Raw genomic sequence first — 13,806 nt, 5'->3', positions numbered from 1 at the left:
TATATTTACAGGACATTGGACACTGTTTGTTTTAAAAAAGTTCTACTTTTTCACACCTCTACTTTATTTTTATTTTTATGATGTGGGAAGTGTAATATCTGATATACTTTTTTATATATTTTCTTTTAATAAGTGAAATTTGTCTTGGGTAATTCTTCATTTATGTACTTTATTTTTGTAGATTTACTTTATTTTTCTTTAGAATTTCTTTTTAAGGTATGAAGTTTCTTAAAGTATAAAATTAATGAGTCACCTTTATACATACCGAGACTTTTTAATCCGATGAAATGGATACAAAATTTTATTTATGTATTTTGTTGTATAAAAAGTGAAATATTGTTCGAGACGGATATAGTCGAATAATAATTATATAGAAAAAAGATATATTTACCATTTTATTTGATAAAGTTATTATGTAAATTTATCACATGTTTTTTATTTTGTATGGTCTAATTTTTAGTGGTTAAGAAAATAAATTTCCATTCCAGAATTTCAGCCTCATAAAACCCTATCTTCACTTGTAGGTGACAAGTTCAAACATTATAACTTTAGATATTTAACATCTACTGATAACATCATATTTTCTTTTTTGGGGACAACTTTCATTTGATCAATATCTATTTAGAGGTGTGAAAACACACATGTCGGGCGAGTTGGATACCGGACATAAGAGGATCCAGGTTAAAACATGTAACTTTCTATTCATATTACGTGCTATCAACTTAGCTAAGTATCATATCTTAACCCGTTAAAGATAAAAATACAACGTAATATGGCTTATTTTATAAGTAAACAGCTCCAAAATCACATTATAAAAACCTTTAATGAAGCACCTTTAAGTAACTAATGAGAATACAAGTACACAACTCTAAATACATGTTTTTTTTTTAAAAAAAATTTGAACCATGTTTTCTCCATTCTTGAAGATATACATGCAAGTGTATATGAAGTGTGAACAAAAGAATCTTTGTTCCTAAAGTACTTGGATTATTGTTTTCTTTTTCTCCTTTTCTTTTAAAAGTAAATTAAAAAACCAAAAACTAAAGTAAATATAGATCCAGAGTCTTGAGAGTCAGAAAAAGATAAACAGACAAAAGAGAAAGTGTAGGAGAGAGAGAGAGAATCACCAAAAAATAATAATAATAATAATATTAAAAATAAAAAATATAATAAAAATATGTCATCAGAAGAGTTTGAGGAGGAGATAAAGAGAGGCAGAGGGAAGTGGAGATGGTCTGAAATGCAAAGTCTTGAAGTAGTCTCTGAAAACCCAAATATACCCTTGGGATCACCTGAACCCAATATGGAAATGGCAGGAGAAAACAGTAAAAATGCAGAGAAAGATAAGGAGATTTCAGTAGGGTTTAAGGAGTTGTTCAGATTTGCAGACAGATTGGATTATGTGTTAATGGGAGTTGGCTCAGTTGGAGCCTTTGTTCATGGCTGTTCTTTGCCTATCTTTCTTAGATTCTTTGCTGATCTTGTTAATTCTTTTGGCTCCAATGCAAACAACATTGATAAAATGAGTCATGAAGTGTTGAGGGTAACAATCTTTTTCAAGTTCTTGATCTTTTTTCATTATAAAAATCATCTTTTTTCTTTTATGATTCAAATTCTTGATCATTTTTTTTATTAAAAAATGATCTTTTTCTTTTATTTTTCAAATTCTTGATCATTTTATATTAAAAAAATCATCCCTTTTCTTTTATTTTTCAAATTCTTGATCTTTTTTCATCAAAAATGATCTTTTTTTTTATCAAATTCTTGATCTTTTTCATAAAAAATGACATTTCTTTCAAGTTTTTGATATTTGTTCATAAAAAAAATGTTTTTTTTTCTTTCAAATTCTTGATTTTTGTTTATGGGATTTGCAGTATGCATTTTACTTTCTAATTGTTGGAGCAGCAATATGGGCATCATCATGGGCAGGTGTGTATGCTAAGTTTTCGACTTTTAGTAAAACATTTATTTCAACTAGTATTGAAATTTTTCTTAATTTGAAGTATTTATATCATATCTTTCAGAAATATCATGTTGGATGTGGACTGGAGAAAGACAATCAACAAAAATGAGGATCAAGTATCTAGAATCAGCATTAAGTCAAGACATTGAATACTTTGACACTGAAGTCAGAACATCAGATGTTGTATTTGCCATTAATACTGATGCTGTTATAGTTCAAGATGCCATTAGTGAAAAGGTTATTAAAAAAACATAACCTTTTGTTGTTTTATTATGCAAAAGCATAATAAAGATTGTTTTCTAAATATGTGTGTCTTGTGTCTTAACAGTTGGGAAATTTTATACATTATTTGGCAACATTTGTGTCTGGATTTGTGGTGGGATTCACAGCAGTTTGGCAATTAGCACTTGTGACACTTGCTGTTGTGCCTTTAATTGCTATAATTGGTGCTATTCATATGACCACATTAGCTAAACTGACTTCTAAAAGCCAAGAAGCTCTTTCTGAAGCTGGAAACATTGTTGAGCAGGTGAGTTTTATCTAATTTTTATAAAATCCTAATTTTTTTCATGATATTAGCAATTTTTCTCTGTTCTTAGATACCAAATAATCAAATCTTTGATCAGCATTTTTATGAATTTAAGTTAAATACATGACTAGAATAAATATAATAATATTCCCCTGTTTTTCTATCTAGATCAAGAAAAATCTTATCTTTTCTCATTTCTCTCAAGTGGGTGTTCATGAATTTGATCCAAAATAGCATTTTGTCTAAAAATTTGATCAAAATTTCAAGAAAAAGGTTAATGTTTTAATGTTTTTCCACCTTAATATTGCTATATATGATCAAAATTTTAAGCTAAAAAAAGAAAAAAAAATCTGTCTTTTGATGTTTTTACATATGTGGTGTTGTTTGAATTTAAGCTTGATTATGGAAACTGCTTTTTATATATTGAAGTTCACTGTTTTACTGTCTTGGGCACTTTCTTGATCCATAAAAAATGCAGACAATCGCGCAAATTCGGACGGTTTTTGCGTACGTTGGTGAATCACGAGCATTACAAGCCTACTCTGCAGTATTAAAAATATCACAAAAACTTGGATACAGAAGTGGATTTGCAAAAGGATTAGGATTAGGAGCAACTTATTTCACAGTCTTTTGTTGTTATGCACTTCTTTTATGGTATGGAGGCTATCTTGTTAGACATGGTTACACCAATGGAGGACTTGCAATATCCACAATGTTCTCTGTCATGATTGGTGGGCTGTAAGCACTCTTTTACTCTCTAAAACTTCAAATAAATCTTACTTGTTATAATTTTTAAAATTTTAAATTTTAAATTTTTTTTGTAGTGCTTTAGGCCAGTCTGCTCCAAGTATGTCTGCATTCGCAAAAGCGCGAGTAGCCGCAGCTAAAATCTTTAAAATAATCGATCATAAACCGAACGTTGATAGAAACTGTGACACGGGTTTGGAGTTGGATTCCGTCTCGGGTCAACTAGAGTTGAAAAATGTTGACTTTTCATACCCTTCAAGACCAGATGTTAAGATTTTAAACAATTTCACTTTAAGTGTCCCTGCTGGAAAAACCATTGCTTTGATCGGAAGCAGTGGTTCGGGGAAATCCTCTGTTGTTTCCCTTATTGAAAGGTTCTATGACCCCACATCAGGTAACTAGAATGTACAACTATACATGCATACACTACACCACATTCGTTGTAGAACGAAACCTCTTATTATTATTATTATTATTATTATTATTTTTTGTTTGGTTTATACAGGGCAAGTGATGCTTGATGGGCATGACATTAAAGGACTGAACTTGAAATGGTTAAGGCAACAAATAGGTCTGGTTAGCCAAGAGCCAGCACTGTTTGCAACCACCATCAAAGAAAACATACTTTTGGGTCGGCCCGATGCATCCTTTGTTGAGATTGAGGAGGCTGCACGCGTCTCCAATGCTCATTCGTTCATTATAAAGTTACCCGATGCATACGATACTCAGGTTAGTCAATGGCTCAACTTAAAACATTGGTCGTGATTCACCTTATCAAACCTAGGTCTTTTACCATCCGGGTATGAGGGCATTTCGGTCATTTTACATCTTTAAATCCCGGCCCAGGGTAACTCTCAAGTTTAAACACTAGTGTTGATAGATCTTGATTCTTAAATGTTAAGTCAGTTAGTAAAATACTATACTGTTACAACAATCGTGTTCCCCTTAACGAAACCTACACATTTTAGTATCTAGGCGAAAAGGGTATTTTGGTCATTTTGAATATTTAAATACGGGCCCGTGTTGTGGGACCGCATGGGTAACTTTAAGGTTAAAACATTGATGGTGATTGATCTTGATTCATCATCATCATCATCATCGTACTCAGTATATCCCACCAATAGCAAAGCTATGGTAGGGTCTGAGGAGGGTAAGATGTAGACAACCTTACCTCAACCCCATAGGGATAGAGAGGCTGCTTCCGGTGAGACCCCCGGCTCGATAGTAGTTTTGCATCAAGCCTTGGACATAAGACACAATCATTGGGACACCTGCTGATTGGTGCATGTACCGTTGTCTTTCGGCTATCAACGCCACCACATGATGCCTGATTAACCTTCCGCCACTTTTAACGTTATTTTCACGAGATTAGTAAAATAACGTCAAAATTAGTGCAATTTTCCTTTTGCCCACCCAAGGGTTCACACATATATACATTCTTGATTGGATTTGGAGGATAAGGTGGGGCTTTCTTTAGTTAAAGGCTATAGCTTTTAATGTTGCTTATACTTCATTCTAAAGATTTAATATGAATGGCAAATTTGGTCAAAAAACAAACCTAACTTTTGTTTATAAAAGTCAAATTTAGTATGGTTACTGAAGTTACAACATGGTTTCTTAGTCAACATTGCATGTGCAGATTTCTGCAAGAAACAAGAAATTAACTGCAACACCAGTGGATGAGAAGGACAATAATTTAATAGATACATAAAACAAATAAATAAATAAATAATTATTGAATTCCCACGTGACTGACAGACTCAAAAGATTTTGTTTGACTGTGCTCATGTTCACTGAACCCTTTGACCAAAACTAAGACAATACTGCCTGCATTCTTTGACTTTCAGTTTTAAACTTGATGTGAACATGGTTTACTTTGTGAAGAAATCTCGACAAGGGTGGATCCCTAAAATAAAAAAATACCAAATTACCCCGTCCTACTCCATACACTTAACACTAAGCTCCCAAGTGTCAAGTCGGGTCTAGGGCAGTTCAAAAAGCTTGCGGATAGAGCCTTTCTCGGAAAAAAAACTCGCTTGAAATTGGCGCAGTTTGTAAACGAGTCGAGCCCGAGCTAAAGTAAGCTCGCTCGTTAGCTGGCTCATTTAAGTTATAGCCCAAATTATAATATATATAAATTAAAAATTTGTAGTATGTAAATTCTGCATTGTATGTTAAAACTATTACCTTTTGTTTTTATATACACCAATATGTGTAGAAACTATAAAATAAAAAAAATAAAAAAGTAGTACTTTTTATTAAATAAACAAGCTGACTCGAACTCAACATTTCAGCTCTTTAATTTAAACACACCAAGCCGGCTCAGCTCGTTCACAATCCTAGTCTGGTCGGGTCACCTACGATTCAAAGTCGGGCTTAACAAAAACTTATGTGCAGGTTGGGGAGAGAGGATTACAACTATCAGGCGGTCAAAAACAGCGAATAGCAATAGCAAGAGCAATGTTAAAGAACCCTTCAATCTTGCTTTTAGATGAGGCTACAAGTGCTCTAGATTCAGAATCCGAAAAACTAGTACAAGAGGCGTTAGACCGGTTTATGATCGGGCGGACGACACTGGTGATCGCCCATCGTCTCTCCACCATACGCAAGGCGGATCTCGTGGCGGTTTTGCAACAAGGTGGTGTTTTGGAAATTGGAACTCATGATGATCTTATTGCCAAAGGCCAAAATGGTGTTTATGCTAAGCTTCTAAAGATGCAAGAAGTTGCTCACGAAACTGCTTTGAATAATGCAAGAAAAAGTAGTGCAAGGTACTTACTTACTCAAGTTGACTAAGTCAAATTTGACCATTTAAGTCAACCCAATAGTCAAACTTGTTTCTAACAAGTAATGTTGTTCACAGTTCGATTTTGACGGTTTTCAATCGAAACTAAAGTCAGAACGTTAATCTTTTTTTGTTACCATTGTTGTAAACCAAACCAAACTGTTACTAACGGTTTGACTTAGTAAACACACAGTCTGTTTTATAAATAAACCGTAAAAAAACTGACCGTGTAACCAAACCGATTCACATGTTTCAGGCCTTCGAGTGCAAGACCGTCGGTTAGTTCACCAATAATGACACGAAACTCATCTTACGGGCGATCACCATACTCGAGAAGATTATCTGATTTCTCAACCTCAGAGTTTAGCATCGATGGAGGATACCTGAACCACCGGCACGAGAAGCTTCCATTTAAGGTGCAAGCGAGTTCCTTCTGGCGGCTGGCCAAAATGAACTCACCTGAATGGACCTATGCATTGGTTGGTTCCGTGGGTTCGGTGATCTGTGGTTCACTCAGTGCATTCTTTGCATATGTTCTAAGTGCAGTCCTGAGTGTGTACTACAATCAAGATCATGAGCATATGGTTAAAGAGATTGGAAAATATTGTTATCTATTGATTGGAGTGTCTTCGGCTGCGCTTATTTTTAACACGCTGCAGCATTGTTTCTGGGATATTGTTGGTGAAAACTTGACGAAAAGGGTCCGAGAGAAGATGCTTGAGGCAGTGTTGAATAATGAGATGGCGTGGTTCGATCAAGAGGAGAATGAAAGCTCTCGGGTGGCGGCCAGGTTGAGTTTGGATGCTAATAATGTTCGGTCCGCCATTGGTGACCGGATATCAGTTATTATGCAGAACTCTGCACTCATGTTGGTTGCATGCACCGCGGGTTTCGTTCTTCAATGGCGTCTTGCTCTTGTTCTTATTGCTGTTTTTCCTTTGGTAGTTGCAGCAACTGTTTTGCAGGTGCTGTTATTTTTATTAAGTTCCGTGAATCAAACGCCCCCTAAAGTTTTTTTTATTTGACTGTTTGGTGTTTTTTTATTTGAACAGAAAATGTTTATGGAAGGATTTTCGGGCGATTTGGAAGGCGCACACGCGAAAGCCACGCAGCTCGCTGGAGAGGCGGTGGCGAATATGAGAACCGTGGCAGCGTTCAACTCGGAGACAAAGATAGTCAACTTATTTACAACAAGTCTTAAAGCACCGGTTCGTAGATGTTTCTGGAAGGGACAGATTGCCGGAAGCGGGTTCGGGGTGGCTCAGTTTTTGCTCTACGCTTCGTACGCGCTCGGTCTTTGGTACGCGTCATGGCTCGTAAAGCATGGAATCTCTGACTTCTCGAAAACCATTCGTGTGTTCATGGTTTTAATGGTTTCGGCCAATGGTGCGGCCGAAACCCTGACCCTGGCTCCTGATTTCATCAAGGGCGGTCGGGCCATGAGGTCAGTGTTTGATCTTATTGACCGGAAAACGGAGATTGAGGCGGATGATCCCGACTCAACTCCGGTTCCTGACCGCTTTAGAGGGGAAGTCGAACTCAAACATGTTGATTTCGCTTACCCCTCTCGTCCCGATACCCTAGTGTTTAGTGGTCTTTGTTTACGGGCCCGAGCCGGAAAGACTCTGGCCCTAGTAGGGGCAAGCGGGTGTGGGAAGAGCTCGGTTATCGCACTCATTCAAAGATTCTACGAGCCGACATCCGGACGTGTGACAATCGATGGAAAAGATATCCGTACATATAACCTAAAGTCACTACGTCGCCACATCGCCACGGTCCCACAAGAACCGTGCCTTTTCGCAACCACGATTTACGAAAACATAGCGTACGGTCATGAGTCAGCAACCGAAGCAGAGATAATTGAAGCCGCCACACTTGCTAACGCCCACAAGTTCATTTCTTCATTACCAGACGGATACAACACGTTTGTGGGCGAACGAGGTGTGCAACTTTCGGGTGGACAAAAGCAACGTGTCGCCATTGCACGGGCCTTTTTAAGAAAAGCGGAGATAATGCTACTAGACGAGGCGACAAGTGCACTAGATGCAGAGTCAGAAAAATGCATCCAAGAGGCGCTTGAGTGTGTTTGTTCAGGGAAAACAACGATTGTTGTTGCGCATAGGTTATCGACGATACAAAATGCTCATAGTATCGCGGTTATTGATGATGGCAAGGTGGTGGAACAAGGATCACACTCGCATTTGTTGAAAAACTATGTTGATGGATGTTACGCGAAAATGATTCAATTACAACGATTCTCACACGGGCGTGAAGTTGTAAATGTGGTGTCGGGTGGTTCGAATTCCTCGACAATGTGATAGTCGACGAACTCGAATGGTTTGTGTGTTATATATGTAACCTTTTTGAATGTAACTTTCAATGTATGTTGTAACGTTTAGTTTTCTAGTATATGAAAAGGTTTTGTTATATGAATTGAGGTTTCAACGTTTATTTAGAATTCTATAAGTAAAACAATCATTTTGTTACACATATATATTAGCCTTGATTTCATATGAACATAATTTATAAATTTCTGAATAAATTGTATCTTACAAGACCTAAATCACTCCCTACACTATATAGTCATAGAATGTGAACATTAACTTTTCAAATATACAAAAAAATCACTCTATTTTTCTCCTCCATTTATAACAACCAAAATCATTATGTATATTATAAAAACTTTACTTAGGCTGTTTGGTTCATTCAGATCTAAATGAATCTCTGTCCCATTCAGCAACAACAATAAGTCTGAATGATTCAGACCTAATTTTAACCATTCAGATGTTTTTCTGTTTGGAACCAAATGGTTTAAAGTCTGAATGAATCAGATGTTTACATCTGAATGATTCCATTAAGATGTAAACAAACAACCCCTTACACTTTTTGGTAGATTGAATGTGAATGCTCTTAATCTCTACTATTAAAGCAAAACCATTTTTCCACATGTTATTCAACTTTTATAGACAACTAGGATGCCAACCAATACTATTATCATTTATAAAATTACTAACAAAGTTACAAATGCAACTTTAAATGTTGTATTAAGTGAGGCTTTTATATATTTATGAATTATAAAATTTTATTTATCATTATTTATATCTTATGAATCCATAAGATATGTTATTATGTATATTATTAAATTTAACCTTTTTGTTGTCTTTTTTTAACCATCCGTGTATTACACGGGCTATATCATAGTTTTAGAATACAAAGAATGGAATGTGGAAGCTAAGAGCATTCCCAGCTCATTCCCTACTATATATCCATATATATCATACAATTACACAAAAAAAACACTGCATTTTCTCTCTTATATTCAATTAAATAATATTTTTTATACATTTATCATTATATTTTTTCTCTCATCCACTTACAACCACTTTCAGAAAATATTAAAAAATTATACGGACTCTCAAATTTAACTTTCCCATATAACATTTTCTCTCTCCTCTACTCACATCCACTCATAATCATACCATATAATTTGTAAATCTCCCTTACATATTTTTAAGAAAGGGGTTGGATGTTCTAAATAAGTGAAAACAAATATGTTATGTTTTATATATTGGAGATGAAGATTGACAAGTAAGTTAAATTTACCGAGATGTCTGTTACACTAGTGAGGTTAGTCCATCTAGATTCGAACAAAATATTCATTTCATCGTGAAAGATTCCGCCATTTAACTTTCAAAACTCGATCTTGAATATAATCAACATATATAATCTTATTGTCTTGGCTTTAAAGGCTTAACTGGAAAAATATATATATTGAATGGGTGTAGTTACTGTACGCTAATGCATAACGTACGGTAGGTACGCGAGACGCTCATAGACAAAAAACAAAGGCAAAAACCTAAAACGCTCAGAAAACCATAAACGCTCGTTAAACGCTCAAAAACCATCTTTGTGAAAAAAAGTGAAAAATTGATCGATTAACGATCCAAAACTGTTTTTTTCGATGAAGCAATGATTGATTGGATATGTATTGACGATTCCGAGATGTTTGGATGTGATTTTGAAGAAACACAGATCCAATCCCCTATACGGGTCCTGGATCTAATGAGTCCACAGGGTAGGATACAATAACAACCAACACAATATGAGTACAACTTCTCAAAGTCCAATGACCGGAACCTGCAAAACAGACACCGTGAGTCTCGCTACGGGAAGGACAAGAGGTGGGGTCTTCTCGTAACCACCCTCCGGCGTGAGAATCATTATAAGCTCTTAATAGAGAAAGTACTGAAGTAAACAGAGTAAGTACAATGAGAGTATGTATTAGTGAATGTGAATGAATACCTCATACAGGTTGACAAGGTATTTATAGCCGAAGGATGTGGGAAGGTGATTGGGCCAGTTGTCCTCTTCTAGAAGATCTTGATAACTGCTTGGACGCGTGTCATTTTGTGATAGGTTGAGCTATATGTAACATCCTACTTTTGATTATAATAAATAAATGAAATTTTGTTTATTCGATAAAGTGTCGTGTGTCGGTTTAGATAAATAAACTGTACGATGACGGGCTTGGTCTTTAAAATATGAAATAAGAAATGGAATGGGCCTTAGGTCCATGGGCTTAAGGGAGTATAAATACCCCTTAAACCCTAATCCTTTCCATTTTATCCATATCTACACCATAGCCTACACCATCAAAAACACACACAAACACTATTCTTTAACCCGAGCCTAGATCCGAGGTTGAAAACCCGAGCTTGTTGGTGCAAGATCGTGGTGACAAACCTAAACAACATCAAGACCAGCTCGTGTTCGTAGAACGACTCGTTTAAGGTACGTTTAAATTTAGAAATCGTTCATATAGGTTCGGTTTGGTTTGGGAAATCATAGATCTGTTTTAGTATGTTATAAACGAGTCCAAAGCAACAAATCTTATGGAAATTGATTAACATTTGATGGGTTAATTGTTAACCTAATATAACCCGTATATATATGCCTAAATCGCACCCTATAAACACTAACATTTGGATGATTGAATGGTTAGGGTTTGTAGGCGCTGTAATTTTGAATCTATTGATACCTAAATCGTGTTATTTGGTTAAGAAATGAAGGTTTAATTGCAGATTTGGTAACAGTTGACCATTTCGTGTTCTCGACAATTTTGACTTTGACCCTGAGTCAAAGTCTGGATAAGAACAGCTGATAGTTCGTTATGGATAGTAATTCGTTACGTGTTCATGACGAATGAGCCCTTAATTCGTGTGACTTGATAACGAATAAACCCTTGATTCGTTATTTATCCATTCGTTAGATTTAGATAACGAATCAGCAAGCGAATCAGGTGATTCAAGGTAACGAACCAGATGATGTTCAAATAACGAACTAGAATAACGAATCAAGTCATGTTTAGGTAGCGAATCGGAATGACGAATCAGATGATGACAAGATGACGAACTAGGATAACGAATCAGACCATGTTAACGTAACGAACCAGAGTAACGAATTAAGATTAATTCGTGATAGAGAATGGGTTAGCGAATTAGAAAATAATTTAAAATTCTAATGGAAAATCTGTTAAGACACTTAATGAATACTACTTAACCCCAGCCAGGGGCTCTGCCCCTTGGACCTTGCTAGGGGCTGCCGCCCTTAGAACCCCGGTGCCAGGGGCGCTGCCCCCAGACCCCCGTTCGTGGTGGGTTACGATTAAACGAGAAAGACGATACAGGTAGTGATAGTTAAATGATACGTGTAATTGTTATACAGTTAGTCGTGCACAGCTCAAGAAAGGGATTACCATAAACGGTGAACGTAACCACATTCAGGTGAGTTTCTAGCCCCATTTCCTTGTTATGTTTTCGGGGCTGTTTGCATACTCAATGTGATAGTTAATACACTTACCTTAAATGGTAAGTGTATGCCATGTATGCTTTTATATGTTAATTATGTAAATCTTGAATGTGAACGAAAGCTTGTCGGTACGTGAACGATCTTCGGATATTGCACGTATTTACAAGGAAGGTATGTATGAAATGGATGAATGTGTATGATAGCTATATGTATAATATATGAATGAGTAGGAATGAGTAAAGAATGTATGTGTTTGTTATGAGTATGTAAAGACAAAATGTACGAAGATGAAGAAGTAAGGGATCAGACCCTAATAATATCTGAGATAGATAAGAAAGGGATCAGACCCTAATAATATCTGAGCTAGAGAAGTATAAAGGGATCAGACCCTACTAATATCTGAGATAGACAAAAGAAAGAGGGATCGGACCCTAATAATATCTGAGATAGAAAAGGAAGGGATCAGACCCTAATAATATCTGAGATAGAATGGACAGTAAATATAAAGTATGAAAGTAATAAAGTATGTACGTATGTATGAAAGTATGAAATAAAAGTAAATTAGTAAAGTAATTATTATGTATCTTTGGATGCATGATTGAAGGTAAGTGAATGTATTGTATGATGTATGATTAACTAGAACTCACTCAGCGTAGCTGACTTTTAGTATGCACGCAGGTGAGTAGGATGAGGCAGCTTGCTTGAGGGGAACACATGACATGGAATTGAAGATACTGGCATCTCAAGGAAGTGTTTTGTTATTTTAAAGACAATGCTTTATGTTTAAACTACTTTGAATGTTTATTATGATGAGATTTGAAAGCTATGTAATATATTCTGGTTGAAGTTTTAATATTCTGCGAATTTTTAATTAACTCTGATGATTAGAACTGTGTTTATGAGTAAATCCAACACCAAATGTAGGGCACCGGTAATGGGGCCTTACACTATACGTCCCATGTGCATGGGTATAACAACCTGGACACGCGTCACCTTATGATAGGACGGACCATACCCTGACCATGTGCACGGTTATAACAACCTGGCCAGGTGTCTTTCGCTCATTGGCTGGCGAGTCACGTATTCCTCAAGTAATCAATCGTGGATATTCTTCTAGAGGGTAGATAGTTAATGACAACTATCCAGTTGGCATTGCCTTCCGGTCATTTTGGCTGATAGATGTCCTGTCCCGCGGATGACTTCTGAGGGTGCTTGGATGCTTCCGCGTGTGGGTAAGGACGTTCTTCCTCTACCATGTTATGCGGGTGATCCATATGTTCCGCGTGTGGTATATGAGGGATTCCTCTATGACCCGTGGGTGGTACTTAAGGATATTTGGGTCTTTTTGGTACCCTACCTCTATAAGTCCCCCAGTCCAGTGTTTCTTCCGCGTGAAGTTCTTTATGCGGGTGAAATTTTGGACTAATATATTTGGGGGTTTTTGAATCTTGGAAGTTAGGTAGAAAATATCTTCTATTGGTGTAGATAATCATGAAAAAAGGACAAGTTGACCACTCGAAGGCGCGTGAACAGATGATGGGATGTTTATGACGGCTGCCACTGTACCCGACTTTGCCACATTTTCTCTTTTTCGAATTTCCCGCGTGACGTGGTGGTCTTTGATTGGACGATGACTTTCTCTCTCCACTGTTCATATCCCATCGCATTAACTGCGATGGGTATAAATAGAGAGAGTTATCTTCTATTTGAAGTTTTATCGCCTTTGATTTCTGATTATCTTCTTGTTTTCTCTCTGAGTTTTTCGATAAAATACTGAATTTTTCGTATAACCTCCTGTTATTTCACAAAATCTTACTGTAATGACGACCATTCAGTCTGAGTTTGATAAAATAGAGATTCTATGGGACCAGTCCGACTATCAGAAACTGATTGAGACTTATGGTATTCCACCGGAGTGGGAACCGGAATTTCCCTCTCCTGGTTCTATAGCCAGCTTGCCGCCGCCTGGCAAAA

General features: G+C 36.4%; 1 protein-coding gene across 1 annotated transcript; it reads left to right on the top strand.

Annotated features, from left to right (window-relative positions):
* Positions 1-1,087: 1,087 nt before the first annotated feature.
* Positions 1,088-8,499, top strand: LOC143547825 (ABC transporter B family member 1-like). The gene is made up of 10 exons (XM_077039148.1): positions 1,088-1,543; positions 1,875-1,929; positions 2,025-2,200; positions 2,292-2,492; positions 2,971-3,230; positions 3,317-3,633; positions 3,745-3,968; positions 5,637-6,010; positions 6,281-6,989; positions 7,077-8,499. Exons 1-10 carry the CDS (start codon positions 1,178-1,180, stop codon positions 8,340-8,342), a joined length of 3,948 nt encoding a protein of 1,315 aa, XP_076895263.1. The 5' UTR covers positions 1,088-1,177; the 3' UTR covers positions 8,343-8,499.
* Positions 8,500-13,806: the final 5,307 nt, after the last annotated feature.

This window comes from Bidens hawaiensis, unplaced genomic scaffold, assembly GCF_021521415.1.
Source record: "Bidens hawaiensis isolate Kalapana, Puna unplaced genomic scaffold, B.hawaiensis_p1.1 tig00014833_1, whole genome shotgun sequence".
Taxonomy (NCBI): Eukaryota; Viridiplantae; Streptophyta; class Magnoliopsida; order Asterales; family Asteraceae; genus Bidens; species Bidens hawaiensis.
Note: the sequence above shows the minus strand (reverse complement) of the source record. Positions and strands in the feature narration are given on the sequence as shown.

Excerpts from the sequence above, each read along its gene's own strand:
- LOC143547825 (XM_077039148.1), top strand. The coding sequence starts at position 1,178 with ATGTCATCAGAAGAGTTTGAGGAGGAGATAAAGAGAGGCAGAGGGAAG. Across the intron at positions 1,544-1,874 it reads TGAGTCATGAAGTGTTGAGG|TATGCATTTTACTTTCTAAT; the intron begins GTAACAATCTTT and ends TGGGATTTGCAG. Across the intron at positions 2,201-2,291 it reads AAGATGCCATTAGTGAAAAG|TTGGGAAATTTTATACATTA; the intron begins GTTATTAAAAAA and ends GTGTCTTAACAG.